General features: G+C 48.8%; 10 protein-coding genes across 10 annotated transcripts; 4 read left to right on the top strand and 6 right to left on the bottom strand.

The window, feature by feature from the left end:
* Nucleotides 1-117: 117 nt before the first annotated feature.
* Nucleotides 118-2,515, bottom strand: PFICI_14457 (uncharacterized protein; the record flags this gene model as incomplete). Its single annotated transcript, XM_007843038.1, has 5 exons — nt 118-186; nt 246-1,095; nt 1,144-1,265; nt 1,325-1,459; nt 1,538-2,515. The coding sequence occupies 5 exons, from the start codon at nt 2,513-2,515 to the stop codon at nt 118-120; spliced, it is 2,154 nt and encodes a 717-aa protein (XP_007841229.1).
* A 433-nt stretch (nt 2,516-2,948) lies between these two features.
* On the bottom strand, nt 2,949-4,792 carry PFICI_14456 (uncharacterized protein; the record flags this gene model as incomplete). Its single annotated transcript, XM_007843037.1, has 3 exons — nt 2,949-3,605; nt 3,662-4,556; nt 4,611-4,792. 3 exons carry the CDS (start codon nt 4,790-4,792, stop codon nt 2,949-2,951), a joined length of 1,734 nt encoding a protein of 577 aa, XP_007841228.1.
* Nucleotides 4,793-5,300: 508 nt separating this feature from the next.
* Nucleotides 5,301-5,740, top strand: PFICI_14455 (uncharacterized protein; the record flags this gene model as incomplete). The annotated part of the gene is made up of 2 exons (XM_007843036.1): nt 5,301-5,423; nt 5,480-5,740. The coding sequence occupies 2 exons, from the start codon at nt 5,301-5,303 to the stop codon at nt 5,738-5,740; spliced, it is 384 nt and encodes a 127-aa protein (XP_007841227.1).
* A 2,422-nt stretch (nt 5,741-8,162) lies between these two features.
* Nucleotides 8,163-10,208, bottom strand: PFICI_14454 (uncharacterized protein; the record flags this gene model as incomplete). The annotated part of the gene is made up of 2 exons (XM_007843035.1): nt 8,163-9,742; nt 9,800-10,208. The coding sequence occupies 2 exons, from the start codon at nt 10,206-10,208 to the stop codon at nt 8,163-8,165; spliced, it is 1,989 nt and encodes a 662-aa protein (XP_007841226.1).
* A 2,608-nt stretch (nt 10,209-12,816) lies between these two features.
* On the bottom strand, nt 12,817-14,496 carry PFICI_14453 (uncharacterized protein; the record flags this gene model as incomplete). Its single annotated transcript, XM_007843034.1, has 6 exons — nt 12,817-13,190; nt 13,266-13,333; nt 13,395-13,777; nt 13,828-14,117; nt 14,184-14,331; nt 14,392-14,496. 6 exons carry the CDS (start codon nt 14,494-14,496, stop codon nt 12,817-12,819), a joined length of 1,368 nt encoding a protein of 455 aa, XP_007841225.1.
* Nucleotides 14,497-16,555: 2,059 nt separating this feature from the next.
* On the top strand, nt 16,556-18,172 carry PFICI_14452 (uncharacterized protein; the record flags this gene model as incomplete). The annotated part of the gene is made up of 6 exons (XM_007843033.1): nt 16,556-16,763; nt 16,819-16,937; nt 16,996-17,026; nt 17,081-17,230; nt 17,284-17,604; nt 17,667-18,172. The coding sequence occupies 6 exons, from the start codon at nt 16,556-16,558 to the stop codon at nt 18,170-18,172; spliced, it is 1,335 nt and encodes a 444-aa protein (XP_007841224.1).
* Nucleotides 18,173-18,903: 731 nt separating this feature from the next.
* PFICI_14451 (uncharacterized protein) lies at nt 18,904-19,774 on the bottom strand (the record flags this gene model as incomplete). Its single annotated transcript, XM_007843032.1, has 2 exons — nt 18,904-19,657; nt 19,734-19,774. The coding sequence occupies 2 exons, from the start codon at nt 19,772-19,774 to the stop codon at nt 18,904-18,906; spliced, it is 795 nt and encodes a 264-aa protein (XP_007841223.1).
* A 436-nt stretch (nt 19,775-20,210) lies between these two features.
* PFICI_14450 (uncharacterized protein) lies at nt 20,211-21,505 on the bottom strand (the record flags this gene model as incomplete). Its single annotated transcript, XM_007843031.1, has 3 exons — nt 20,211-20,768; nt 20,827-21,244; nt 21,300-21,505. 3 exons carry the CDS (start codon nt 21,503-21,505, stop codon nt 20,211-20,213), a joined length of 1,182 nt encoding a protein of 393 aa, XP_007841222.1.
* A 344-nt stretch (nt 21,506-21,849) lies between these two features.
* Nucleotides 21,850-23,003, top strand: PFICI_14449 (hexaprenyl pyrophosphate synthase; the record flags this gene model as incomplete). Its single annotated transcript, XM_007843030.1, has 2 exons — nt 21,850-22,773; nt 22,842-23,003. 2 exons carry the CDS (start codon nt 21,850-21,852, stop codon nt 23,001-23,003), a joined length of 1,086 nt encoding a protein of 361 aa, XP_007841221.1.
* Nucleotides 23,004-25,737: 2,734 nt separating this feature from the next.
* Nucleotides 25,738-27,534, top strand: PFICI_14448 (uncharacterized protein; the record flags this gene model as incomplete). The annotated part of the gene is made up of 5 exons (XM_007843029.1): nt 25,738-25,977; nt 26,028-26,509; nt 26,567-26,705; nt 26,756-27,309; nt 27,369-27,534. 5 exons carry the CDS (start codon nt 25,738-25,740, stop codon nt 27,532-27,534), a joined length of 1,581 nt encoding a protein of 526 aa, XP_007841220.1.
* Between the last annotated feature and the right edge of the window lie 69 nt (nt 27,535-27,603).

The raw sequence follows: 27,603 nt of genomic DNA, 5'->3' as shown, positions 1-27,603 counted from the left end.
GCCAACAATTGACAAATAAAGCACGTCGATTCCTATTGCAGCAACTCCCTAAGTTTCATATTGCCAAGATGCCGTATCTTCAGACTTGTATGTTCCGCAATTGGAGGCCACCCGATTTTACTTTTGATCAGATTCACACAGTGCGCTGTCAGCATCGAGCTTGCCGACAGAGAACATTGGGTCAGACTATGCGGCTGGGTACTGTCCAGTATGGCCGATATGACTGGACGGCCTCGGCCAAATACGATCCATTTTTTAGTGTTTGTATTCTCCATCGAGTCCAGGGGAATGTCAATCTCTTCTCCGGCCAGAGAAACGTCGACTTGCTGTCCACCCATAGCACCGGTCTCTGAGCCGCCATTGGATATGGACCCATATGCCCATAAGCACAACAGAGCCTGGTACACTATGATGCAGTGAAAGTCTGTCATGGTCGCTGATGGCAAGTCTTGAATTTTCCCAAGTAACTGGCCCGCATACCAGGCTGACCGACGCGCCATGCGACTGCCCACCCACCGGCAGACAAGCTTGTACGACGCCTGCGCTTCCGCCGGTCCTGTCTTGCCCGTGAGCAGCTCCAGATGGTCCAAGGGCGTGTGCAGATGCAGATGAAGCATCTCCATTAGGATTTGTGATGTTGTGGAAGAGCCTGTGTCGAGATCGTAGAGCTCAAAGATGTTTTTTAGGTTTTCGAATGGCCTGAGAAGCCAGTGATAATGCATATTATCGGAGAAATGGTCTCCACTTGAATCGGCACCGCAATTCCAGGTCGGGGCCATGTGGAGGTGGCGGTAGCTCTGGATCATGGGCGAAAGCGCATAGAGAAGAAGGAGTCGCGAAAGTGTTTGGTCATAGGCATTTGACAAGGACACGAGTCGGGACAGGTCTGCAAGACAATCGGTAATTGACAGGTCCAGTTGGACGTTTCCATCTGAGAGCTGTGTCATATTTTCTTGCCAGACTTGATCGGATAACGCTGCCCAGACCCTTTTGGTGATTGGAAAGGGAAGGGTTAGTTCGAAATAGGACAGTGGTGTGGTACCAAATGTCATTATGGATTCCTGATTGCTGTGTACAAAAACGTAAAACACAAGCCTTTGATGTCAGTAATCGGATGGGATAAGGCACGGCTCGTGTATTTACCTCTTGTACGATTCTTCTGTGATCCATTTCCTCCACCGGCCATCTGGAGTCAAGCCTGTATTGCCAGAAATTGAAACATGGGAGTAAGAGGATTGTCGGAGACGACCAGAGCCACGGAGTATCTGATGAGATTACTTGAGCTAGGTAGCCTAGGCATAGCCAAAGGACTTTGTAAACTCACACTCAAGAGGCTTCCGTTGCCTCCTTGGGCCATTTCAATGGTACGCTCGTTACTGCTCCACAATCCGATGTGATTGTAGAGAGCATATGCTTGGAGGAATTGAAGCTCAGAAGCAGGCTTTTCCAGCTTCCCAGTCTAAACACGCGCATCAGTAATGGATGATAGGCCAAAGCTGCATCATATCCAGGAAAGGCTCGAATTGCGATTACTCACCAACTTTGCAAGTTGGATGCCCAATACACGATGCAAAGCAAAACCAAATCGCTGTACTGCTTGACTTGAAGACCTGACCGCGCCTCCAGCGACAACGGCCATCAAGAGTTCAGTTCTTACCTCGGCCACAATGAATGTCGCCTTGTGTATAAATGTATCTTCCTGTTCCGCATGCCAGGACAGGAACGTCCGAGCCAGTGTTTCGAGGCCCTCGCATGTCGGAAAAGCCGAGACCACCGTAGACAGGTGCTCAGGCTCGCATGCATCGACGGCGAATGCCAACAAGTGATCACGCACAGAAAAATCGAATCTGAAGGGGTTCTGACCGCTGACATCCTCTGTCGGCGTTGGCAGGCTATATCCCGGACTTGGAGCTCCTGCCGGGGCGGCGGCCGCGGCTGTAGCTTGTACGGAGCTGGAGCCTTCCATGATCCATTCCGACATGCCGAAATCCTGTTCTGGTGTCATGAACAGGTGGTCTCTACTTTCAGTCTCGAGGAAAATATCAGGGAATGCAGCGAGGAACTCGGCATCTTGGGTAGTCAGATCAAAGTTGTCGTTTTCTCGCCGACCCGCGGGCATGTCACGGCCAGCGCCCAGGGGATCTGATTCAGCGGCACAGGGTGGGATCATACTCGTATCTTGTGATGCAGATTCACATGTTGAATATGCACCAGCAACTTGCGTATCCGTGAGAGAAGCGCTGGGCGTGATCATGGCAGCTCCCAGCGCTTCCGCAATACCGCGGAAGTCGTTGCCTAATGTCTCAGCATTGCGCTCAAGAGACGTGGCAAGTGCATTGGAATATTCGGTCTCTCGGTCCGTGCCCCAATCTTGTATATCAATGTCGCGCACGCATCTCAGACCCCTTCTGGCGCAACGCTGGCACGGACTACCGTTGTCGCATTTGGTTTTGGTGGTAGCACACTCTTGGCAGGCTTGGAGAGCTCGTATTCTCGTTCTATTCCGCGCTGTCATTCTGCGCCCGGTGACAACACCGTGTCCCGCCTTGTACTTTGCACTATTGGCGATTATTCAGTCTCACAATCCATAGAAGACACGGAGTCCGGATTTTGGGATACGATTACCTTTTCCTCGTCGCTCCCGTGCTGATCTTATTGGGGCCAAGTCGATGCATGCTTGTACGTTGATCAATCTTTTCCTCAACGAGAAGTTGAGTCAGACTGACAAGTCTACTGTTTTAGAACATATATTTGGGAGTTGATTCAAGGAAGTTCATTATTCGGAGTCTGAGTACTATCAATTCACGATTCCGGATGTGGGGTGGCTTTGCCGGTAAGTGGAGGCCGGGACTATTCTAGGTGCTATTACAGGTGGGTTTGATCTTTGTCTCCTCACTCACAGCACCTCCAAATCCATTCAGTTCGATGTCATACATCTTGCCCTCCATCTATCTCCTCTCCATTGATTTGTGAAGGATCTCTTCCAACGTTGTCTGAAGCAATTTCAGGTGCCCAGTCTCGATTACTGGAGCTCTCCAAGCTATGACGCCGTCCGGTCTAACCAGAAGAGCGGCCCCTTCAGTAAGCTTCATGACTTTGCGGACTTGGTTCTCCCGATCTTGAAACGGCAAAGAGTTCCCATTCACAATGAATGTATCGAGCGCCAGCGGCAATGACCCGGCTACCTTGAGCCACGGCGAGTCGGCATCAACAGCGATGAGCAGAAACTCTCGCTTTACAAGGTCTAGGGTCGAGACCTTTCGAGCTGGACTGCGAGTGTCAAGTATTCGCACGTGGGGCAGTCTGCTACCGGCCTGCACTCGCGGGTCAAAAGGGTCTTCGTAGCCCTGTTCGGCGGTCGTGGTATCATTCGGGCCCCGGACGATTGCGCCTGACTTGTATAGAGATCCCAGCTCGCACACGACATCTGGAAGCTCTGGCGTATCGGGCTTAGTGTGCGCGACCCGTTTCTGGAATCTTGAATACGCTTGATCCAAGTAGAACTTGTTCACTGGAATTCTCTCGGCACCATATGATGCTAGCAGGTCGTGGCCAGCTTTTCCCTGCGTGACATATGCCAATTTCCACGCCAGGTTGTAAGCATCCTACCCTCGGTTAGTCAGCCACAATCAATACTGCAGTGTCCAAGAGCAACTCCAACCTGAATTCCCGTATTGCCGCCCATGCCACCAGTGGGAGGCATCACATGGGCAGCGTCGCCGGCAATGAGTATACGGTTGCTCGGATTGGCCATTTTGTCAGCACTGAAACCAGCCACAGACCAGTAATTAATGGAATCCACCTGAATCTCAATGTCCTCCGTGATCCCAGAAGCGTCACGAAAAAATTGTTTTGCGTCAGCCGCGCTTACACTGTCTGGCGCAAAGGAAGTGCGCTCTCCTGCGCGGGTCACAATCATGAAGCCTCTGGTTCCTTCGCTTTCAAGACGGAAGCCCGCATCGACTTTGGGGTTAGTGATATATGTTACGCCATGTTTGGCTCTAACGCCGAGGTATGGTCGTAGGTCGGCATGAAAATTGACAGATATGGCCGAACCAAGTATACCTGGTCCATGCCAAGCAATTTCCTCCTTTGCTCGCGTGGCGCTTCGGTTGCCATCTGTTGCAACAAGGTACTGGGTGTGGTACTTCTTGATCTGCCCCGTAGCAAGATCCTGAACATAGACAATGACCCCGTCAGATACCTCCTCGTAATTCAGGACCGTGTGCTGGAACTTTTGTGTTGCGCCAAATTCCCTTGCGCGGTCACGTATCAATGGCTCAAACATGTTTTGTGTAAGCCAGAAACGGTCGACCGGGGAGACCTTTGCGACTTGCTCCGGATCGCTCTCCTGCAGAGCCATGATTGTTTTGCCTCCGACTAACTTGTCTGTGATCAGCATGCCGGCATCAAGATCAAAGTTCTTTGCACTGTTTTCGCGAAAATGTTCATCTAGACCCAGCTGACGAAAAATTTCGACCGAGCGCAGCAGAAACAGCGCTGCTCTTGGGTGGATTGCTGTCGACGTGTGACGATCAAAGGAAAGGGAAGGGACACTGCGGTTCTAGTCAGTGCGTGTCAGACTTGTCAATATTTGTTGGAGCCCTCACCCATGAAATCCGAGAAGCGCACCCAATGTCATTCCAATCATACTTGATCCTATAATAACGACAGACCACCGCTCTGGCTCAAATGGAATGTTGGAAGCATCAATTTTAATGAATTGTGTAATGGTCCGTTGCGACCCAGCGATCGGGATGGTATCATCGATTTGAGCGGTAGTTGATGCCATGATCATGGTATGAGATGTACTTTTATTGTTATTTTCTTGAATTCAATACTTGAACAAAATTAAATGATTTTTTATTTCCGGGGCACTCATGTTATGTACTGAATCTTTCAATGCATTGGCGCTTATGAATACTATCTACCTAGTTACTGTCCCAGGTAAGTACGAGGCTCGCTTCACCCGACCTTGGACACGTTCCGCACCCGAATCGTATCCGAGAATGGATTCTGATCCAAAATCGGCTTCAAAGAATTCCCTGCCATCGTCTAAATTGTGCTCATTTCCGGCACAGCCGGACCCGGAGCAGTAATTTTTGGAAGTCTCCCATCCCGGCCCCACAATAACTTCGGGACGGCCGAAAGTCCTTTGGTTTCGGCATACCCGGTCATCCTTGTCAGATACCGGCTGTAGCTATTCTATGGGTTGACTATATCTTCTGAAGATGTAATGAAATGTTTCGTTGCATCACATTGAAAATCACCACTCGAGTTTCGCTCCCCGTCTGACCAACATGACTGTACAGGTGTTTGGCGCGCAATACTCAACCTGTACTCAGAGAGTACTTGCTGTGCTTCATGAACTGGGTGTGCAGTACAGTCTAGAATTTGTAGACATGTCCAAAGGCGAACACAAGGTAAATCTGCAAAACTTCACCCGAGTATTAGGATTATAGAGCTTAATTGTTAACAGAATCCCGGATTCGTCGACTTGCACCACCCTTTTGGCATTATTCCAGCCATTGAAGATGATGGAGTCAAGTTGTTTGAGTCGCGTGCAATCTGTCGCTATCTTGTAGACAAATATGGGCAATCTGAACAAAAGTCTCTATTGCCTAGCAAAGCAGCCGGCGCAGTGGGTTATGGCCTCTACGAACAGGCATTGAGCATCGAGTACTCCTATTTTGATCCGTCCATGAAGTCATTGTCCTATGAGCTTTTGTTCAAACAGTAAGTTCTGAGCACGTCATCGTTTTTGGGTCCTTTGGTCGCGCATTCTGGTTAATTGGCTACATCAGGATGATGGGTCACGGAGAGAGTGACCCTGCCAAAGTACAATCAGCAAAAGACTTGCTGATCAAGACAATCCAATATTATGAGTCGATACTCGGCGAGCAGTCTTATCTCTCTGGAAAGGTAATCATTCCTAATCTGTTATGCAGTGGTCATTCTTTAACTAGTCTTTAGAAAATCACACTCGTGGATATCTATCATTTGCCGTGGTTCCATTTCATGTCAAGAATAGGTCTTGAAGAGGAAATTACACGAAGGACCAATCTATCAAAGTGGTGGACTCATGTCAGTGGCCGGCCTGCATGGCGAAGCGTGCTCAAAGCAAATTGAATAGACTGTCGAGTTGATTTTGTGCCGAAGTCAAGCCCACATGGATCATGGATAGTACACGTTTCCCGGACTAGTATTTCTTTACCCCTGACCAGGTACCCAAGATGTCGTGGTGAATATTATCCTATTTTGATCCGCAGTACTGCCTGTTTCCGGTGGCATTAGCCTGATCAAGAGAGTACAATTTTGCGCTACATTCGAAAATGGATGCGGAGATTTCGCAAATTCGGAAGAGCTTGAGCATCCATCCAGACTATGAGTCGTAACAGACAACATTGAGATTGTAGGCGCAACCCTTACTAATATTCATCTTCCCCGTAACTAACCAGGTACTTCCATATCCAAAGCATGGACTGGGCGACACTGACCCGCATTTTCTACTTTTGAGTACTTTCTCGTGGGGCACTTTTGCGAGGCGAAGATGTTCATCTTCTTAAGGGTACATGAGTTTAAGCGTACTCAAGGTTTTCTAATTGTTCGTATCCCTGATGACAATGTGTTCAGTGTATGGCCATCAATGGGTGATAAGAAATAGAAAGGGGAAGGCGAGGGGATCACCTGAGAAGGGGATACTATTGAAGATTGTACGCAAGCCCTAAAAACAAAGAATAACAAGGATGATGGTAGCTGCACCACTGTAACTTAGTGATGGAGCATTATCAACAGCGTGTGCTCTGGGCCAGACACAGAAGGGAAATTTTGAGTCTTTCGCATGAATGATGAAATCCCACAAGAACACGGGTCAGAGGGGTCACAGAACAACAAGCATGAGCACGAGATCAGGGTGCTATTATTCGGCGACATTTGGAGACGTACTTGATAGCTGCTATTGCAGATTCTGTCTGATATGTAGTTACAAGGCCATGAAGGCTTGGTATGGTACTTTTTGAATATTCGTGACCGTAGAGTTCTGGGCAGACGATGCATTTTCGCTCCCCGTTGTTATCTCGCAGTGAATGTTTTCATGTAGAGTCAGTTAGGTTATTGGTGCCAAGTCGGCGTTTTAACACATCGGTAGTGAGTGGTTGCTTCTATAACCGGGGCGAGGTGGCGATGTGATATCTTGCTTCTCACTCCGGAAGAGATCGCCATGGCCATCATCTACTCTCACAATACCGAGCACTGCCTGATCCATGTGTCCCATGAAGGAGCGAGCATCGTTTTGGGGGACTGAAAGAGGACTTTTGGCGATAGCAGTACATTGGATTTCCATGATATCGGTGAAGACGATTGACTTCCAGTCTTTGTTTGCTGACTTGTACTTGAGCTAGCTTCAAAATCCCAAACACCTGTCAAGACCGTGGATCAACCAAACCCTGCATGATGCAGCCAGTGTTTGTGGATTATAGCATGAGTTTTAGAGGTTTTCTATGCCAATAGACGATTTCCAAAACCGTGCCACTACTTCTGCGACCCACGACCGTATATTCGGTAACCGACAGCCGGGCTCCATCTCGGTTGTACATGGACCCATTCCTGAGGTTGACGATCATTTTGTCCAGACCCCAGATCATTGTTCAAGAAAGTGAAAACAGGCATGACGCAACTAGGAATTCAGGGGGTATTTCGGCTCGAAAGCCGTGATTGCATGCTCCACTGCCAACGCGCAGAGACCCGCTCGGTACTTGAACGATCGGCAGCCGTCAAGACGTTCAATTTTCATGGGGAATACCAAGCCGTTGGAGCCTTGGTGGAGTCGACAAGGTCGGATCGAGAGACTGATATTGCAGGTCGATTTCTCAATATTACCAACGGCTGCCGTGTCTTATTTTACTGAGAGATTGTGGAATAGTCGATTGGCCCGACTTCAACACACAGGTAGCGACTTTGGTTTTCTTTCACCTCCTTCACAAGATTGCCGTATATCTTAAAAGTAAATTTAGGTTTAATGTGGGAATTGAAGAATGAAAGACATCATGTCCTAGTATCGACTGTGCATGAACTTGGAAGACTTGTTCCGTAGACTACTATCTAGGTACATAAAATGACTACTTGCAAGGCTAGCAAAATAGACATAGTACGTGTGGGCTCAATTAGGAAGAAGCCGCGTCGGCAATGATGACATCAGCGGCCTTTTCGCTAGCCATGTAAATAGCAGTGACAATGTACATGCCTGGAATCTTGGGGAAGATGGAAGCATCAACGACACGGAGGCCATCGACGCCGCGAACCTTGAAGTTGCTATCAAGCACAGCGAGAGGGTCATTATCGGTACCTATAGGGGCTGTGCAAGAAGCGTGATGACCCCAGACCTCATCGCGGGCAAACTGGGCAAGTTCCTCGTCGGTCGAAACGTTCAAAGGAGGCCAAACACGTGTAAAAGAGCCGTCGAGAGGAATAACACTCTCAAAGGCCTTGATACCGTACTTCATACCCTCGACTATGGCTTGCAGGTCCTTGTCTCCGCCAATACCTTCCGCAAGAGAGCGGAAAACAATCTTGGGCGTGTCGCGGGGGTTGGCGGAGGTGATGTTGACAGTACCAGCATTGTTGCGAGAGTGAGCCTTGAGGGTAAGCCAAGTCCAAGTATTGAGGCCTTCAGTCGAGGTAATTGAATAGCCAGGTTTGTAGCCGTTTAGATAAGCAGGAATGCCGCCCAAAAACAGGTCGGGGTCATCACCCTCCTCGGTAACGGAGGAGTGATGCAACCAACCCAAGGCAATACCGTTCGTGGTGTATCCGCCCTTTAGGTCGCCAATATTGTTGATCCAGTTGTCATAGCACGGGTCATCACCCTCGAGGAATGTACAATCTTTCAAAAGGGCGAACTGAGACTCGGCCTGTCCGACAACACCAAACTCGTATCGGTCTTGCATGTTGCCACCAACACCGGGTAGGTCCTTGACAACGGGAATATCAAACGACTCGAGCTCAGAGGCAGGGCCAACACCAGAGAGCTTTAGGAGCTGAGGAGTGTTGAAAGAACCGGCAGCGAGAATAACTTCGCGGGAGGCGTAAACGTGGCCCGAGATACCGGTATTTTCGGTCTTGTTGGCATAAGGGTCAGCACGATAGAGGTGGCGACCGTACAAGTAGTCGACGCCAGTAGTCTTGGGAGCCTCGCCAGTGGTGTCAAAGTTGACCTTGGTCACGAGCGTGTTTAGCGCAATGTCAAGCTTGTACTTTTTGGATCCATCGTCGTTGGTGGCATTGGCAACAGAAACAACAAAATCGCGAGGACCAGAGCGCATGTAATCCTCTGTAGCGGACATGGGAATCTGGTAGAGCAACTCGTCATCATCGCGGGAGCTTGACGGTGTGTTGACGTCGAGGGTTAGAATCTCTGCCAAACCAGTGACTGTAGCGGTCACGGCACCGAGAAGACCATTGCCCATGGCAGTGGCGGCAGCAACGACAAGAGAAGCAACCTTGAAGTCTTCCGCGATCAAGATGATGGGTGTTAAGCGAGTCTGCAGCCATCCGGTGAAGCCGTGACCGACAACACTATTGGGAAGGTATCGACAAGCTTCCAGCCTCTCAAAGTACTGCAACATGTTGTCGGAACTCCACGAGTCGTCACCAGTCAGAGCAGCAATATCATCCCAGTCCTTATCCGTGGGCTTGATTGTAACCAGGGCATTGTGCTCCGTACATCCTCCAAGAGCGCCGGTACCTGACTGGAATTAGACTGGAAATGATTTATCTCTTTGTGATTGATCTTTTTACTTACGGGGGTAGTAAATTCCCAGTTTCTCTGCGCCCTCGGGAGGATAAAGTCCCACGTAGTACTCTCCCTCCTTGGTCAAATATGTCATTTTACTATCCCGGTTCGCTTGTGTCTCGTTCTCGTAATGGTCGACAAAGTATTCCCATCTGATCGGGTTATACTCGGAGGCATATCCGTTCAGCGCAGGAATTGCCACCTGCCTCTCCATGTGATGATCCTCTCCGGCATCGATGAGCAGAACACTGTGACCGGCAAGAGCAAGGCGAGCCGCCAATGGAGCACCGCCAGCACCAGAGCCAACGATCACGTACTCGTAAGTCGAGTTGGCGGTCGGTCCTACGGCCTCAACCTGAGGGCCCAAAGGGTCAGCCATTGGCTCGTCCCAGATAATTGGCGTTGTGAAGCTGCGCATGGGTCTTTAGCTTTAGTCATTATCGTGCTCATTAGAATGCGTCACTTACGCTGCCGCTGTAGCCGCTAACGCGGCAACAGAACCAAGACTCCTCATTATGATTACGAATACAGGCGAATTAGTGTCAAAATAAAGATTAGAAGAGAAGAGAAAAAGAAATTTGCGGAAATGAATAGCAGCAACAGTAGGACCACTGCTAAAGGGCTGAAGCAAGTAAAGGAATGACAAAGTCTGAAGACTTGGATATGTGTGGTAAAGCCAAGAAATTCCATCTACATGTGCAGATTGAAGCCGTTATAAGGCGCTTCTACCGATGCCTCAAGCCCACAGCAGAGGTTTAGCTAAGGCGACCGATCGACGAGCCGTTGTATAAACGCTGAGCGGGCCGTCATCAGTACCTACGAAACACTAACCAAATCGGATACATGATTTTCATGAGATTTGCCCAAAAGAGGGTCATCAAGCACAGGGGTTGAAGAAGGGAGGAAGCAACAGAATTCAGAAGAGACTCTGTGGGCAAGCTGTGCAGCTAGGTGATCTGCTCAGATGCTTGCATCCTGGCGGTATTCCAATTTGCAAGCAGGGTACGAGGGCCTGCGAGGTAGAGAACAGACATTGCAAATTGACGACCCCTGTTGAAAGCTACCATCCACCAAGTGACATGCCAGTCGCATCGCAAGATGTGGGCGCCTTGCCATAGTGCCGGATGTTGGGACAGCAAATTCTAACAATGATTAGATATTTTGACAGCAGCTCCCTACATCCTTGCAAATGCATAGTAACGAGAACCACAGCTGCCATTTGCCCCTTGAACAGCTGACCCTCGCAGTCTCGTGGGGGGAAGCCGGGATAGGCGCGATGTTCACAGTAGGTACATGTATACATTCGTAGATTCGTACAAGGATAATGCCATGATCATTACATAGTACACACTACCTCAACAAAGTACGCATCGGCGCTTCGGCATACACGAAAACAAATGAGACTATTATTGCCTTGGTGACTGCCACACCATATGGCACGTCTTGCGACATGTGAGAAGCAGCATAAAGTTGTAATGTTAGAAAGGTCAATCATCATCACTGTACCGGAACGCCATTGATGCCGTCCGGCATTTGCAGTGGCCCGTGAGACGGCATCGATTCGGGTACAATGCGCTAGCACTGCCATAGCATCAACTGGAGTCGTCTACGTATTGTGGGCATCCTTAGACGCGGCTGCCGGTAACCGTCACGACCCAAAGACCCGGTCGAACCCAGTATAACTAATAACACGGGCCTAGTATAGCTCTTGATGGAGTATTTTGTCTGCGCGATACAGCCACGATGGACCCAAGATCATTGTATATTCTTGGGTTGAATAGACAACGCTCAGCATCGTAATGAGAAAGCCCTTCCATTTTGAGTACCCAATTCCTTGCCAAGCTCAGCATCGTACTGTGTAGCTCGGGATTTGACTTTCCTAGGCAGAGAGGTGGGGTGGGGGAACAAAGCGAGATGTTATTCCATGCTGGAACATGACACCGCTATGCAGCAGACTGTGCGAATGTTGCTACTAATCATCCATCTACCTACTCATAAATATGTACTGCATTTGCGGTTTTGACAAGCTCAACGGCTTCCCACTGATCCTCCTGCGCTATTCCACAAATGAATAGACTTGACAAAATGTAGGCATGTCGGATGCGTAGCCGATGTGACCCCAGATGCACCTTACCTGGTATTCAGGATAGACCGGCTCAATTCTTAGTTCCGCTACCCTTGCCGCCCCGCAGACTAACTCAATCTCTACCAAACTTCCGCCGATCTATATACGATTCTGAGCGCCGGTAAGCTGTCATATCCCCAGGCTGGCAAGGAAGTACGTTCCTACTCGGAGGACCACTGAGTTCAAACCTGGTCACACGTAGGTACCTAGTGCAAGGCACAAGTTTCATGCTGATCTAAGCATGTCAGTCACCTTGCTAGCCAATGAGAGATGGCTTTCGAGTCACTACATAGTACATACTATGCGAGTTGACGCCGTGATTCTAGACCGGAGTGAGCACATGGATAACGGCTCCTTTGCTTCAGTCGTCGCGTCCTCGGCGTCTGGTGATGGCCCCTTCATTTTTCAGGAACCGGCTACCTACTGTCCCCTGAGGTTGAAAATAAGCGAGGCACCTATCAACGCAAGGGTGTTTGCGGTGACGAGCCATGGCCGATCAATGAGAAGCGAATCTGAACAATTGCCACCACGCTTCCAGCACGGAGCATCGACGCCTACAATGATGGTGGCTTGGACAACTTACGTCGGATGACTGCAAGCGTCGTGACAATTTGGTCCACTAACCTGCAGAGGTTGGACCCGTCAGCTCAGACACGGTAAGTACGTGAGCATACACAAATACACTCTCCTTTATCTTGGGAGACATTCAAAGCGGGAACAGAATATACTATTAAATGATGATTCCTTTTTCAAAATTGCTGCCCCTTTTTTGCTTGATTTTAAACGCCCCCATGAAGTAAAATGCTGCTCTCTGAAAATGGATAGCCTGATATCTACAATGACAACACGAATTGAAAAAAAAAAGCTTGACGAAAATTACAGAGTGGGACGATTAGCCTATTCACCGGTAGGCTTTTGCTTCGTAACCAATTTTGCCATCGTGGATGTCCGAATCATAACTCTCGGCCTCTCCGATGGCCGTCTGGAAATGGCTCTTTGCTGCTTTGTCATTCACGTCGACCAGCGGAATGAAGTCACCTTCGTCGCCGCGCTTGGGGACACTGTGAGATACTTGCTTCTCTGGGCCTCCGTTGCGGCTCAATCCATGGCCAGAGGCATTTGTTCCATAAGCTGTGGCTCGAGACTTATCACTGCTGCTTCCTAGAATCCTGACACCGAGATTGATGAATAGAGACCGTAGACTCGGGAGACAAGCACAAATAATGCCGACATGAAGCTCGATTGTACTCCACCAAGCTGCCTCGTTGTAATCCCCTTTTTTATTGAGAAGGTCAGCTTTGTTGCTGGGGCCAAGCACATGGTCCAACAATAGAGTATCGCAAAACTTACAAGTCGGGTTTTCTGTGGACGCAAACTGGATCAAAGAGCGAAGTCGAATAGCACTGACAATGGTGACACTATCGAGACTAGTTAGCTGGTCCTGTTGAGATTGTGCAAAGCGGATGGAATGTGTCGTACAAGATACCCAAAGAAAACATGAACATGATCATTATCTTCTTCTTTAGCCGTATCTGAAGACCGTACAAGTTCTTCAGAGGTAGCACAATGATGATGAGATCAATAACGATGTTGCAGACTGCACTCATCCACGATTGGAGACTGATGTTGTTGCAGTGCCCCAAGTGGGTGCTGTCAACTTGCAGCCAGGAGTGGTTGATGGGGTTGCATTGGAACGCCGTGATAATCACGAAGCTCACGCCATACCCAACGCAAAGGCCGCAAACGCCAAAAACCAGCTGGCGGAACTGTCTGTCGGGAAAAACGCGAAGAATGAATAACAAAAGAGAGATTTTGTTAAAGGACAAGGAGGCAAAGTAAAAGATTTCTCCTAAATAGTAATACTAATCGACAGTTAGTATTTGGGTCTTTAACCTTTGGGCGTTACACATACAAAAAGAACGTTTTCGATATTCTGGAGCGGTAATGTCCACATATCTTTGCCCAAGCCATTATCTGACAGTAAAACAGAAAAGACGGTGGGAGGGACAGCGAGAGCCACGGTAATAGCCATGGTATAGTCGTCCCAGCCCAGCTGGCGACCTTTATGGGGTAGGGTGGCGCACATGCGCATGATGAAGACGAGCAGGGCGATGGCGCCCCCAATGACACCGACGAGGAGGGGAGTGGCAGAATCGTCGCGGACTGGCTGACCGCACATTGTATACGTGATATTTTTGGTTTCTGTTGAAAAAAGCCAATTAGTTCTTGTCCCTGAGACATTAAGACACACAACACAGAAGCACTCACCTAGGCCCTCATACGTAGTACAGCCTGATCTAACGCATGTGGTAATGTTGGCTTGGAGAGGTGCGTTGGTGCAAAGGCAAGCGACCTGCTCATAGTCTGATCCTGTCAAACATCCCGATGTTGGCACATACTCTGCCATGCAGAGTAACTATGACATCCATCGAGTTAGATTTTCACCGAGAAATCAGCGTCTTCTTGGTTCACTCACAGAGCAGGTAGGATACTGCGCCTCGTATGTCTCTAGGAGTGATGCAGCAAGAGCTTGACCACCCATGACGGCGGAAACCATTAATACGAAAGCCGAGAATTTCATTTTGCCGTTTTCGAGATGATGAATACGAAGATATAGTTTTCGATATTCTCGAATAATTGAGGAACACGTTGGGATGGAAAGAAGGGGTTTAAGAAGGGCAGAAACAAGATCTCAATTCCAGGGATTCTGAATTGACATGTAAAAAGCAGATAACGGGTCCGCTTGAGCACAACTGTGCAGCTGTACCCCGAATAGGTCCTTTGACTCGGCCGAAATATGCAGAATGAAACATGAAATTCCAAAAATGTGTATGTGTTGGGAGAACTTGGAAGTAGAAGAAGAAGGCCGTACAAAGCCACAGGGTTATCAATTATCGTTGCTGGTTTGTATACGACCTTGTCAATGTCTGGGCCGCAATGGCCAGGATAACACATGGGAACCCATTACCAGATCCATAATTTTAACTGTTGCATCAGGAACATTTTTTTTTCGTAACCAGGGTAAGTAGTGTCACCAAAGGCCATACACTGTAGTCCAAAGCAGCAACACAAAACGGTCATGTTGACGGTTGCAGCTCAGGCCTCTCGGTTGCTGTTGATAATGCATGCTGCAGACGCAATGCACATCGATATCCCAAGGCTTTTAAATACCGTGTTCAAGTTATGAAATCTTTTTCTTGTCATGTTCTCAGCACATCCTTGATAATACCAAGCAATAGGCGATCGAAAGTACTATGTAGGAAGCGTGGTGGTTAGCCCACTACGATCCAGATCCGCATTTCCCGCGCGAGAATCTCTTGCATCAAGTTGGCCACGGGCCGCAGAGGGGATCTGGGACGATCATTGTTGATTTGCTTCTGTGACAACGAGCCTGGATTCCATTGCAGTTACAGCTAGGTAGTACAATCACCAATACTAGGCAAGGAGAGACTTGTTTGCTATCTGTAGTTTTTAGCGACGTTGAATGATCCACAATCTGCCAACGGTCGATGCACATCCTAGCCTAGGGTCTTTGGGCGTGTTGAAATCCATGAGTCTCGGCTTTCTTATACTCCCATGGAGTCATACGCCCGCTGCCCCGTGCGGGAGGAACAGACTTGGCATGGATGACGGAATGTCTTTATTTTCTTTCTTGACGCGGCTCTCGCTCCCTTGCCAAGTCCATTTTGTATCTACTCCGCTGTGCAATCGAATGTGGATATTGACGTTTACACCCCTGACCCGGGAATCTTACTGCGTGTGTCGAATACCCAATCTAAGCCCATTTTGGACAGCAAGTCATTGGCTGGGTCTGTGGTACTTGAGTACTATAGTACATCCTAGATACTAGCAGCGCTCGAGATATTTGAACATTGAAAACTGTCCAAAAGGCATAATCGAGTACTTGGCAGTCATTTTGATTGAATGAACTTAACAATATGCATAATCCAGCGTGTAAGCGCTACATTACTCATAATAGTAGCCTCCAGCCCGCCAACGCCTTGAAATGTAATCTGTACCTTAATTGGTGTGCAAGCTGAGTGCTATACTAGGACAGGCTAGATGCTGTAAGCCCAAATGTTCCCCTGACCCAAGGCGCGACAGCCCGCATCCATGCTCCAACAATACCAGCAACCCATGAGCTAAACGATTAATAGTACTTTGTGGGTATGATCCTTGGTTTATAGCAGTCCTGGTATTGCATCCCTGCTTAGCACCGTCGTATTGACGAATCGCCGGCATTGTGTTTCTGGGGACAAGACAAATACCGACGATCTTGGCCCAAATCATCGTGGACTCTACTGCAGGTCTCAATTTCTGGCAAAAAGACTACTCCTCTCTGATCTTTTGCTACTCCCATTCCGATTTTTTGTAGTGTAAAACGGCTGCGTTCAGAGCAGCATAGGGGCAAGAACATGACCCGGAGCCTCGGCTCCCCTTGAATTGATTCACGGCCCGGATCCGCCGTAATAATCTTCATCAGCCTCTGTCAGGGGACGGATTTTGAATGACTTGGATGTCTGTCGCATTCGTAGTTCTCTGACTGGTTTTCACCTGTTCCCAGTCCATCATTTGCACGTCAGCTTCCCTTCCTTTTCTGTCGCTCATTCACACCCACACTCGTTACTACATCCAAAGCCATGAAGTCCTTTGGCGTATGCGCCGCCCTTCTGGCGCCCTTCTCCGGCCTGGTCCACTCTTTTCCAACAGCCGAGAACTTTGCCAAACTCGCACAGCGCGGCATGCTGTCGGACGCCTCCGAGATCACGCCCCAGGACTTGCACGAAGGCTTATTGAAGCTCAAGAACAAACGCTTACTATTCGACCCGCTGACGACTCCGATCGATGGTGTGTTGTGCTCGTCCGCCGACAGAAGAAGTAGAGGAAGACTAACATTGGCCAGTCACCGGCGACCATGCATTCCAAGCACCAGATTTTGATGGCGGAGACCAGCGCGGACCCTGCCCGGGTTTGAATGCTCTGGCCAACCATAACTACATTCCCCGAGATGGCGTTGTTGGTGTGAGTGTTTCAAATCGGCTGCCTCTAAACATGCAAAATACTAAAGGAACCGTGTTAGTTCTTGGACCTAATTGATGCCGGTAACACTAGTAAGCCGACATTCACTGATACCCAATCGTCTCTCCAAAGCTAATTGTGTTTAGTATATGGCATGGGTATCGATCTTATAACAGTTCTTGCCATAATGGGAACTGCCGGTGTTGGCGACCCTCTTTCCCTTAACCCCGGATTCTCAATTGGTGGCGAGACGTCAAAGGTCTCCAACATTCTTGGGAACTTGGGCGGTCTCCTCGGTATGAACCCTGACTATAGTTACAAAAGAGCATATAACTGACCTGCTGTATAGGTACCCCCAGGGGTCTCGAGGGTAGCCACAACTGGATTGAGGCTGACTCTTCCGGTACCCGTGATGACCTCTACGTTACTGGCAACGCATGGACAATGAATATGACCCTGTTCCGGGATATCTACGACAACATTGATGGCGCCTTGACAATGGAGGATATTGGTGACCGAGCTGCCGCACGATTCGATGAGAGTGTCGGAATCAACCCGTACTTTTACTATGGTCCCTACACTGGCATGATTGCCCGCAACGCCGGATATGCATTCGTTGGACGAGTTCTTAGCAATCACTCTACCGAGTTCCCTCTTGGCGGCAACATGAGTGAGTAGAAATCTGTTCTTGCACCCAAATTGCAAAGGAAAAATTACTAAAATATTCTCCAGCCAAGGAAGTTTTTGCCAGTTTCTTTGGTGTGTACGAGGAGGATGGCGAGCTCACCTACAAAGAAGGCTGGGAGCAGATCCCCGAGAACTGGTACCGTACCGCCGTCGACTACGGCCTTGTTAGCCTCAACCTCGACCTTGTCTCCTGGATCATGAAGCACCCCGTCCTGGCCAGCGTTGGTGGCAACCTGGGCACGACCAACAGCTTTGCTGGTCTGAACCTGGAGGACGTTACCGGCGGCCTGCTTAATGCCACGTCCCTGCTAGAGGGCAACAACCTCTTTTGTTTCGCTTTGGAGGTTGTCAAGACCTTTGCCCCCAACTCGCTCTCCTCCCTTTTCGCAACTCTCACCACACCTCTTGAGCTCATCAACAACGCCATCCTGGACCCGCTTCTCGATCTTTCCTGCCCAACCTGGGATGATCTGAGCGTCAACGGTACTGACTTTTTGTCATACGTCACCGACAAGTTTCCCGGTGCCAGCAAGGGTAACTTTGCTCTATAAGATACGGCGACTGGCCCGCTGCTTCTGTTAATATGCCCATCGTACATAATTTTTAAGACCTATTAAGACTGTCACAAAGTGACGTAACAACTTTACTGATACATAGACTTCGATTCGTACGCTCGCTCAAATCCGTTTTTCTTCACTTCCATGATACCAGTGTTCCAGGTCATAAAAGACACATCCTTTGAGCTAAAGAATTGCATGTGTTGCGTCGTGCGTATATTTCAAGCCGCAGGCACAGGTGCGATGCTATCATTGTGTGCCCATTCGTCCGTGGGAAGCTATTGCGTCGGTGACTATCTGATGTAGCTGATCAACGTGGACGATATGGAAGCGTGTAGCTGCAGCAATTAAGAGCTCATCAGACTGACGGGGGAAAGAGACCAGCCCAGACGCAACGTGACTAGATAAAAGAAACCACCAAATACCCGAGGGAATTGGGACAGGAAGCCGGCCTACACGGGAACGACATTACAACCCAAGGCTTGATTAGCATTTGGTGGGTAGAAAGTGAGAATGTTGCTGCTCGCGAGCAAAGTTTCAGGCAACAGGTATATGGAGAATCGGGACTTGCTCATTGCAATTTAGAGGTGCCATTCTTGATAGATATCAGCACGGCTAATAGACAAATTACTCTAGGGGTATCAAAAACAGAACTAAATGACGCCAAACATCTAGGCAAAAGACAACAAAACAGGCACATCCAGTTTCATGGTAACCAATCTCTCTTAGTGAGAGCATGCTTCATCCTTGCCTTTTGCTTTATTTGCCTTCATCACTGCAGCATGTCTTTTCTTGTGCATCTTTAGATCCTTCTCATGATATGGGTTGTACAACATGTTGCACTCGTTGCACTCGATGAACTGCTTTTCAGTCAAAGACAGGCTTAAAGTCGTCTGCACCGTGGCTTTCTTGGATTTTGATCCTTTCTTAGTGCCCCTTTCCCGAGCGTCTGGCCTTTCTGCCTTGGCCCTAGGATCCTGATCAATGAGATTGCCATTGACATCTTGGACGGTGGACTTGGAATCCTTCGTGACTTGTGTCTGTTGCTTGGTGTCGCTGCTGCCATCGTCGTCCGACTCTGGGCTACTCGTGTCGCTGTTTCGTAAGGGCGGTTTGGTCGTCAATCTTCGACGTTTCTTGCAACTAGAGTCGTTTGATTCAGAGGGTATGGAGGATGGAGGCGTGGACGAAAGTGGTATGACCTCGGATACTTGCGCACATGACGATGATGTTGTCGAAGACGGCGATCGGACTTTGAAGTAACTCAAGATTGTGCCTTTCTTTGGTTGTTGAGCAGGTGTCGGCAGAGGCACTTGTGACTGAGGATCATGTTTTGATTGACACGCCGCTTCGAGCTTTTGTGCAAATCTGCCAGCAATGCTGTGAATGTCAACATTGCTCGACTCGACGCGCCGTTTTTTGGCTGGGGGCTCGGTGGAATTTGGCGCAGAACGTTTGCTATATGTCCGCAACGGCGGTCTTTGAATGTGTTAGCAGTGTCATTACAGGCTTGTGTCAGCCACAGAGCCGCTGGCCGTGACAAAAGAACGCGTACCTGTTGAGACCTCGAGCGCCCGCGGCCACGTGATCCGTCATCGATCCTGTCGACCTGCTTCCCAAAATCGAAAATTACACTGCGCAAGGTTGTGGCACTCTTGAACAGTGTAGGTGTAAGAACAGAGTAAACAGATGTGTACCGAGAACAGACCAAAGCCGAATTAGTTTAGTGATGATTAGAAGGTAGGTATCGCATCTTGCTTGTGTCATCAATATTTTGTATTGCTTCTTGTTCCCTACTGAGAGAGGGGCAGAGAAAGTCGACGCGTCTTTAATGGCCCTTGACGCGTCAAGCTTGGGGCGGCGGGACCGTGTCTCGATGCGGCAAGTGGGGCGCTGCGATAGCTGGGATGACGGAGGTCCTGGTCTTGAATGTCCACTAATAAGACCTGTGAAAGGCGTTCAACATTGACTGGAAAGCGGACAAGAATCAACTCGAAAAAGGTGAAAATAAGATTCTGTATAGACAATGTTTTCAAAAAGGCGCAACTTTTCGTTGTCGAATGTCCGAATTTGTATCGTGGACCATTGGTTGTATAAGCACAGGTTCATAACCCTCCTTTGTTGGTTCGTCTGCGCCAATGACCCATGTCTTGACAATGTCCTTGACCTCTTTTGTATTCTTTTGCTTCTTGTCGCCCTCTATCATTCGCCAGCTGTACGCATTGTAGACTGCGACTTCGCAAACTGCGACAGTTATGGTGCCAAATAGGGTGAGGAAAAGTCTGGCCGTCGTGCTCCACCACTGTGCACAAATCCAGAAAGCTGCGGCACACCCGGCAATACTGACAAGAAAGTTGATGATCAAGGTGATCTGCTGCTGTATCTCTCCGTGATTTATGTTCTCCTCGCCAAGGTCGGATTGCCTTGTTGGTTTGTTGGCTTCGGCAAACGAATCGGCCATGGTCATTGGAGCCATTGGAAATCGCTGGGCAAACGTTTCGCGGGTCGGTGGCGCCTTGATCATCCGCTCGTACGATCGCTCTTCTTCTTCTCTCCGAAGACGAGCCATGAGTTGTTTATACTCGTCCGACTGATCATGATCATGTGTTAGCTAGTATCAATACGACAAGTTTCCGGGTGTACCGTACAGGTTCCGGCTTTGGGGGAGGGGGCGGGACATAGATTGTCGCACCACGCAAGAGATTCTCCAGCGAGCATCCCAAACTTCCCTCCCCTCTGGATTGCTTCCACACATTGATTATCTGGCCATGTGTGATCGGTTTTCCAACGGCCGGGTGTGCGAGGCTTGGCTCCTCGGATGGACTGTCTTCTTCATGGCTGTCAACGGGTTTGTCGTCAAGCTGCTTCATGACCTCCACGATGGTGGCCGTCATCGTTAGTAGAACCATGTCTCCAGTCTCGGTAGCCTTTGAAAAGACCAGAAACTTTTCAATAGAAATATCGCACTTGATATCGTCAAGGTGGACAAGTTTCTGGAACCTTGTGCTGTTACTGCCAGGCTGCCAGTTCTTCAATAATGTCCAGCGGCCAGCCACAGTTTCCTGGCTAAATTAGCGCTAGTCAGATGGATACTTGGGCACTGCACTTGCGCTGTAAATACGTGCCACATATCGGCAAGAAATGGAACCCGCGACCGAGGTTGAGCCACATGTGCTCCAGCTGCAGGGTTCCTTGCGCCGGCTCCATTGAACGAATCATCAGCTGGGTCCTGAATTTTTTCGAGACCATAGAAATCACTATCGATAATTGCGACGCGGCCTCGGACTCGACGGATATTTGCTGCGACACGATACCAACGGCACTCATGTTCTCGTCGATATAGCCGGAACATCCACAGCCTTAATTGTCCCTCGAGACATCCTTTTACCGCCATGATGCAGCTTCGGCCGGGAGCATCGCTGCTCCTCCAAGCCCGGGTCGCTGGGAGCACGTCAGTATTATCGCCGTGTTCAGATTGCCTTAGGAGGGCAGCGTTTCTAGACATTAGGTTACGGAACCAAAGAGTGGCATATCACAACACCTCGAGAAGATCCTCAGCATGGGGGGCTGCAGTGCAGGTGGCTGGCAACATAGTTTCCAATGCCGTTTCTCGCGCGACTTCCAAGAGCAGCGATCTGCACATTGATCCGTTAAGGATAGTCGCCAAAGAGATGAAGTTCCTGACGGGCAACATACGACAGCTGCTCGGCTCTGGGCATCCATCTCTTGACAAGGTGGCAAAATACTACACACAAGCTGAGGGTAAGCACGTCAGGCCCATGATTGTGCTTCTCATGTCGCGAGCATCAGCTCTATGCCCGAAAGCGCCCCAGCCTGCACCGACCGAGACAACCCAGGGCATCAACACCTCAATCTCTCCTTTGGATGTCTTGCGCGACGTCAACCCATCCTCGCCTTTGACGAGCTTTTCATCCGATCCCGCATCGACCGAGAGCGACATCCTTCCAGCCCAGAGGCGCCTAGCCGAAATTACCGAGTTGATTCACACAGCTTCGCTGTTGCACGACGATGTCATTGATCATTCGGTGTCGAGACGCGGCTCGCCTTCTGCCAACCTTGAATTCGGAAACAAGATGGCTGTTTTGGCTGGCGATTTCCTTTTGGGCCGCGCCTCAGTAGCTCTGGCCCGGTTGCGGGACGCCGAGGTGGTTGAGTTGCTCGCTACCGTTATCGCGAATTTGGTCGAGGGCGAGTTCATGCAGTTAAAGAACACTGCCCGCGACGAGCGGAACCCAAAGTGGTCGGAGGATACAATGACCTACTACTTGCAAAAGACATATCTCAAGACGGCCAGCTTGATCTCCAAGTCATGCCGAGCTGCTGCCCTTTTAGGACGAGCCGATGCCACAACAGTCGAGGCAGCTTATGCGTATGGAAAAAATTTGGGCCTTGCATTCCAGCTAGTTGATGATATGCTGGACTACACAAGGAGTGAAAAGGATCTTGGCAAGCCCGCTGGGGCTGATCTTGAGTTGGGCCTGGCGACTGCACCTTTACTCTTTGCCTGGAAGGACATCCCTGAGCTCGGTTCACTTGTTGGCAGGAAGTTTGAGCAGGAAGGAGATGCTGCTAGGGTAGGTTCCCCCCCCTCCCCTTCTTGAATCAATGTTAATACCTTGTGTGTTTTTGCTAACTTTTCTAGGCTCGAGAACTGGTTCTGCAAAGCAATGGAATTGAACAGACCCGTGCTTTAGCCGAGGATTATTCACGGAAAGCTATTTCGGCTCTGGACACCTTTCCGGATAGCGATGCCAAAGATGGCCTGATCGAGATGGCCGTCAAGACTTTGAAACGAAACAAATAAATCAACGCGCCATGGGAAAATCCATGTTTTTTTTTTCCGGTGCTTGGACACATGCACCCTTCATCCATAATGCTCATATTTAGTACACGTAAGACGACGGTACTACATGATATGACATGAGTATAGGAGGCAACACTGCATCATATTGTGTACAATACAGAGAGTGATATTTCACTCTTGTACAACTGGGTATCACCCCTCGGAGTAACAGGAAGCTGGGAAAAGACGCATCTTGAGCACTATTGTATCACTATGTACGAATATGTACCAACGCACGCATGGCAAGCATATAGAGAGGAAGAGACAAAAGGTCCACGGACTAGAACGCCAAACTCAATTTTATGAAGAAATCATCTTGACCCTTGGGGACCATAGTCTTGACAGTAGAGTGACAGGAGTGGATTCTAGAAAGAGACATGTTAGCCAAGGAGGCTTAAGTCGGCCAACTGTCGCGGGAACGAGATATCTCACCAAAACCGTGACCTGGCAACAGAGCTTAACGCCGGGACACTCGTCTAACTCGGAATCACCTGGGCCAGAGATCCGTATTGGTTAGCGAATTGTCTTCATCTCTGGAGACTCGGGGTCTATTGCTCTTTTGTTGCCGAGTTTATGCAGATAGCGCTGACCACAAAGTAGACTTTACTAACAAATTACGCCGTTGACATCGTTTGGATTCAGTTCATAGCCGTACACGGCGGCCAAAAAGACAACGATTGGAAGGTCTCCAGCCAAGGATCCACGGCAACATTGTAGTTTGCCTCGATTGATATCAGTACACTCGGCAGATGGATCAAGCGTCCACAGCAGGTCTGGAGGGGGTGCGTTGCCGAGATCACCAACGGCCGTGAGAAGGCCAGATACAATTCGGGGTGCCATTCTTGCCTCGGGCGATACGCCAGCCAAGCCAGCTGCGAAGAGGCCCGCAAAAGAGGTCAAACGAATGAATGATTTCATTATTCTTCTCCGGTATGATTAGATTGGTAGGTCCTTGATCCTGAAATTTGTTTCAAATCCGAGAACTTTGTGCCATCTACCTTGAAATATATTCTCCATGGCGATATGATGCAGCATCATTGCATTCCCAGCTTGTGGCAAAGCAGAATGCCTTTGCCAGGAAAACATGGAAATGCCCAGCTCAGCTCAACCCACTCATTACGCCAAATCAGGCGACAACCTCTCTACTGCGGCCGAAGTTATGGTAGTATAGCACGAATATCAGACGAGGTTGCCAAGCTGTTTACTAGCCTAAGCCACAAGTGGACTTTGACACGCGGTAGACTTGCTTTTTATTTCTGGACACTGAATGATTCTGTCAGCATTTGGCAATTTCTAATTTGGAACCGGTGTAATTGGAGTCCGATGGATTGGATTCACCGCCCATCATCTATCACTTATAAGTTTCCGGGAGACGGATCCATCATCCGCCCGATGCGCGTGAGGCACATTGCTCCAAAAAAAAAATTGCCAATTTGGGATGGAATCGCGAATAACTACCTAGGCTCCGAGTGTACACTTCTTTATTGAGCCACTCGCACAGATCGCTTCATTTCTGTCATATCTCTCTACATCTGTAGGGATTATTGTCTCGGCCGACCATGAACTCGCGACAGTGAGACCACCCGTAAGTCACGGTTGATGTTAGATAACAAGTAAATTATTTGCTTGTAAGCAGGCTGGGCTTATTAGGGCATATTTGCCATTGGTTGTTTTCTGCTCAGACATGACGACCTTTACAGAACACTCCCTTCTTGGGCGCGACCTGAAGATAAGTATCTAGTCGTGTCACCATCCAGGGCATTTTTTCCCAATCCGGTGATTAGAATTAGTAGTCTCTTGTGAGAGCAAATACCCACTTGTTACCGTGTATATCCACGACAGCTCAGCTCGCTTAGTAGGTATCTCTTGAGGTGGCAATGGCACGTCACGAGAGCAGTCAAGTCCGATGATTGTCTGGAGCCGAGCCTGATGTGACTTTGAAAAGCAAACCTTTGCATACAATGTTCTTGGTATTTTGGATCCTTCTAGGGATATTCTCGTTTTCCGGCAAGAACTACCACGACAGGGTTGATCATGCTCTTGACTGTATTCTGTTTATCGACGGAATATGCGCATTCAATGATCTGGTCGAGGCACAATAGTATTGTTCACATAACTTTATGCTCTCAGAAACCTCGTGTCTTTCACCTTGGAATCTCGAGACGCGGGCCTTGGAATAGTCCTTGATAAAGTCGCCCCCAGATCATTAGAAGAATGACTTTTTCCCTGTTCCTTCTTCTTGAAGACACCATCATGGACAATCAACACTTGCAAAATATCTTTTCAGATATTTTGTAGGGATTAGCGCTTTCCATGGTTGCTTAAAATCCTTGTTCAACCGGGAACGCCATGAGCGGCTGCTCCCGTCTTGCACCGAGGACCCCTGGTCCGGAACCGGTCAGGTCTCTTCTTCAGATGTGACTTTGTGTGATGATAGCTCTTCTTTTTAGTTATCGTCGACACTGACTATCCGGCGGGATCTATCCATGTTAATAACGAACCAGGATCGACTGTTGTCTCCCAACCACGATGCTGCCATGCATGGAGCAACCATAAAGGTGACGACACTATTTCTCCTGTGTCATATATATATTCCTTGCTGAATCCCGTCCGAAATCTCATTGATATTACATGAACTGAGCTTTATTGGCAATCAACTTGACTCTGAAAAAGCCTAGGTTGTAGTAAAAAAAAAATGGCAATCATAACTTTGATAACATTTGCCCCATCGGCGACAGTCTTAACAATTATTCTTCTGGTCATTCCTACGGTTGTACTAGCCCACTTGATTTGGCGTCTGATTTCAAGTCATGGTCTGCCCAACACTCTGCCGTGGGTAGGAATGGGTAATCATGTCACCCCGATTGCAAGGATCCGTGCAAATTTGGCCAGCTTTTTCAATCTCAAGGACCTTCTTGATGAAGGTTACAACCAAGTGCGTGAGCAGGCTCCAAACATAATTCATGCGTTGACTCACGGGAACAGTTTTCCAAAAACGAAAAGGCCTATGTTCTTCCGTATTTCATTAATGGCCATCAAGTCATTCTTCCCCGTTCTCAGCTGCAGTGGCTGCTCCAACAGCCTGACTCCGTCTTGAGTCAAGAGCACGTAAACCGTCAATTCCTCCAGGCCGAGCACACTTTCTTTCACGCAAATCTGGTAAAGAATCCGGTACATATGGAGGTGGTCAATCATGAACTCGCAAAGCTTCTCGGCACTTTTACTGGGGAAATGGTGGATGAAACTCGGGCCTGCCTCGAAGACCTTTGGGGTTCGGACGCAGGAAGTTGGCGAGAAGTGAAATTGTATGAAAGTATGCTGAGTTTGATTGCACGTCTGTCAACTCGCGTCTTCATTGGGCAGCCCCTGTGCCATGACCAGGACTTTCTCGGGGCCTGTAGCTCCTTTAACAGGAATGTTGCGCTCTCTGCCGCAGCATTGAGTGTTTTTCCATCATTCTTGAGACCGTGAGTTACATGACAACTTCGTGTAGCGTTATTTAATGGCTTACTAATGAGACGTAGTCTGTTTGCTCCTTTTGTCACCTATTATGACTATTTGCAGTATCAAAAATGCTGTCGATATATCATGCCCATAATTAAAGAACGAATCAACAAGATCCATTGTGCCGACAAGTTGTCTACATTTGACCAAGAACCTTGTGTATGTATCACAAGTTATCATTCGAATCGAGTCGCTAACATGATTGGTAGAATGACTATATCCAATGGGCAATTGACCATGCCCTGAACCGGCCTGTTGTTTCTCTGGAAGAGTTGGACCCCAAAGTCATCTCGTGCCGTTTCATAGTGCTCTGCTTTGCGGCCATCCAATCATCAGTTATTACATTGACTAATTGCATATTTGATATCGCTGCCACATCCAACTGTGTATCGACATGCAATTTAATGCGCCAAGAGGTGGTCAATGAGACGATGAAAGCAGGATGGTCAAAGTCAAGTCTTGCTCGCATGAGGCACATTGATTCCTCTTTACGGGAGAGCTTGCGACTCAACGGCTTCATCGAGCGGGGCATCATGAAAATGGTTGTAGCTCCCAAAGGTGTAACGCTACCGAATGGATCGCGAATTCCCTGCGGCACCAAAGTAGGAATTTCAGGCTACAGCGTTCATCACGACGACAGTATCTACAAGAGCGCCAGCACATATGATGCGTTCCGGTTTGTGGGATCGAGGAGTGAGAGCCCTCTGGCTCTTGTCACCACGAGCGACAAATTCATGGGCTTTAGCCATGGTTCGCATGCTTGGTGAGTACATTACTCAACAAACTACCTAGTATTCGATCAAACCCTGACAACCATGACAGCCCGGGGAGATTCTTTGCGGCAAATCAGTTGAAGATTGCGCTTGCTCATATTCTCTTGCACTATGAGATTGAGCCAATCTCGAAGCGACCGGGGAATCAATGGTTCTTTGGGCATATAGCGCCTCCATTGCGTGATACTATTCGAGTGAGACGACGAAAGATGTAGTGTAGCTTTATGCATCATGTTCCATATTTTACGCTAGGAATACTGGATATGTCATGCCATATTGATCAG

This window comes from Pestalotiopsis fici (assembly GCF_000516985.1).
Source record: "Pestalotiopsis fici W106-1 unplaced genomic scaffold PFICI_Scf_13, whole genome shotgun sequence".
Classification (NCBI taxonomy): Eukaryota; Fungi; Ascomycota; class Sordariomycetes; order Amphisphaeriales; family Sporocadaceae; genus Pestalotiopsis; species Pestalotiopsis fici.
The sequence above is the reverse complement of the archived record's forward strand: the minus strand, read 5'-3'. Positions and strand labels throughout refer to the sequence as shown.